General features: G+C 41.2%; 1 protein-coding gene across 1 annotated transcript in view; it reads left to right on the top strand.

The window, feature by feature from the left end:
• imp4 (IMP U3 small nucleolar ribonucleoprotein 4) overlaps nucleotides 1-2,623 on the top strand; it is a gene marked incomplete at its 5' end in the record, with an annotated part of 116,425 nt that overhangs the window by 1,159 nt on the left and 112,643 nt on the right. Inside the window, 1 exon segment of the mRNA XM_037679947.1 lies at nucleotides 490-622. Within this exon segment, the coding sequence (XP_037535875.1) occupies nucleotides 490-622 (133 nt within the window).

Genomic DNA, 2,623 nt, shown 5'->3' on the forward strand with positions numbered 1-2,623 from the left:
CCCCCCCACAACAGTTGGTTCAGACAGCACGCTGCGCAGCTTAGGATGTGTCTCCGTGTTACATGTAGGGCAGATGTAAACAAGCTACGTGATGCTGCTCGGATCAGTCAGCCTGTTTTCTTTGAGTGCTGTAGCAAAACCACGTCCACAAGCAGCTCTGCATCCTGATGAACTGCTGGTTAAACTGTCACTAATCGTGTGTGATAAACTTCCGTTAACCGTCTTACACATGTGTGCAATGGATAAAAATGGCTGTGTTTAAATGTAGAGTGACACTGAGATCCAAACTTGTTGTTTGTCTTTCCGGACACAGAAAAAGAGGTGTTGAATTTATGTATACAGAAATGAAAATGGTGTGAGGTTTCCTTGTCACATTTCAGAGGTGTTTGAAGGCTAAAAATAGATAATCTTCAGTTTATTTGTCTTTATAAAGATGGGAGAACATTTTAAACAAAGACTAACACAGTACACTTCCACATCATCTCCCAGGAGGTAAAATTGATGTTTCCTGGAGCGCAGCGCATGAACAGAGGAAACCACGAGATCGATGGCCTGGTGCAAGCGTGCAAAGCCAACAACGTTACAGACCTCGTCATCATCCATGAAACAAGAGGACAGCCAGGTAGGCTGGCCTCCAGACTGTCTCTTCTTTATTGTTTGTGGTGCTTGTCTTCAACAGATCAGGCGATGATGATGTTAAACTAAGAGCAACCGTTGAAGTTTCAGATGCTTCAACAATTTCAAGTAAAAGAAAGTTTGGACAGTTTACATAATGGACAAATAATATTTTGTTAGTTTACATTCCTGCAACCCATTACCACAGCAACAGGGTGGAACAGGATCAGTTTTGTTGTGTTAAACTGTACACCAGTGGACTGACTGCAATGCATGTCTTTTCTGCTACATTTTCTGTGCATCATTTGTGCTCACTATTTGCTTTTCAGCATCAAATTTCATAAAGCTACTAGTTCCAAAGATATGACCACATAAACTATTATTAATAATAATAAATTATTTGTCTCCACTTCGTGTTCGGATGTGAGTTTAAATGATATCCCGGTATTTAAACACATATTTACCGTACACAGAAAGATGTCGTACAGAAATAATTTTAACTTTTCTTAAAATATGTACCAGACTTGACTGCTTTATGTGACTTCTTCTCGGCAGAGCCCATGTCATGACCCAGGGGAGGGGGATCAGCCATTTCTAACAAGGAAAAAAAAAAGTACTGGTAGTTGACCAAAAGTCACTCTTCGCTATGTTCTTCGTCCTCCTGAGAACTAGAGTCCTCTTGGAGGCTCAGAAAAACGTGTTCACACGCCGCCTCCATGTCACTCGTCACTTTCCCTCGTGCTGTCCACTTCATTCCCCAGAAGACTTCTGATCACATGACAGAGTGGGTGGAGTTATGGTAGGAAGTTGAAGCCCTGAGCGAGAGGCTTTGTACACGTGGATACCTGAGGGCATTGTGGTTACCCCATCTGTTGCGGAAGCATGATTCGTAGTGTCAGCTCATTTGCGCATGTGACAAAAACAATACTTCCGAGTTGCACGGGTGATGTAGCGCTGCTTCACTTCACCACGAAGCGGCGCTGTTTCACCATGGAAATAATTATAATATTGGTTTATAATCGTGCTTTATTTCAGTGGTAATGGAGTTGTGTAAATAAAAACAAACACTTTATGCTGGCTTTGATTAAGTAATCATTTGATTGATTCGATTAAATATTAATAATTTAGCGGCCGATATACTGTATATAAAAATTTTTATTTTTTTTTTTGCCAGCCATCTAGTGGTAGTTTTTATTTACACAACTCTTCATTACCACTGAAATAAAGCATGCACTTAAATTAGTGGCAATTTCATAATGAGTATAAACCAATATTATAATTATTTCCATGCTTCACTTCACCGCTTCATGGTGAAGTGAAGCAGTGCTACATCACCCGTGCGACCCGGAAGTATTGTTTGACAGTAGGATCGTGCTTCCGCAACAAATTGGTTAACCACAGGCATTCACTCTGTATAACAAAAGCCCGCCCCCAAGAGGGGTCGGTGCAGGGCAGTTCTGTGAACAGCAGCCCAGCTCTGTCAAAGGAAAATGTTAGTCAGCGGCAGGAAGCTGCCAGGAGATGGCAGGAAGTCTTTCAAAATAAAATGTAAAAATTCGGGACAAATTCAGGTCGCCGATTGGTCATTTGCTGACATGCCTACTGGATTGATTGACAGGTCGAGAAAAGAAAAAAAAGAGCGCTGGCAGCGCTCAGGGTGTACGCTGGAGTACGAAGTCTGAACCCTCTACGTACAGTACACGTGTATGTACGCGTGAACAGACGTAAGCGGGAGTATACTGGGGGCTTCAGAAGGTGCTGCTTAGCTGACTGTTGCAGCTCCTCAGACTGAAGAAGTCTTTTGGATAAAAGATAAAATATTTCACTTCTGTTTAGTTCATTTATAAAGTGCCAAGTCACAACAGAAGTCGTCTCAGGGCACTGAACATAAACATTCATATATAAATATCCTGATGCATGCTCAATAATCCAGGTTGAAAAATCCAAAAAAGTTCAATCTAGTCCTCTGGACATTCAAAAAAAAAAAAAAAAAAAAAGCAAAAAAATG

The sequence above is a fragment of the Nematolebias whitei genome, chromosome 8 (genome assembly GCF_014905685.2).
Source record: "Nematolebias whitei isolate Nwh7 chromosome 8, NemWhi1, whole genome shotgun sequence".
Taxonomy (NCBI): Eukaryota; Metazoa; Chordata; class Actinopteri; order Cyprinodontiformes; family Rivulidae; genus Nematolebias; species Nematolebias whitei.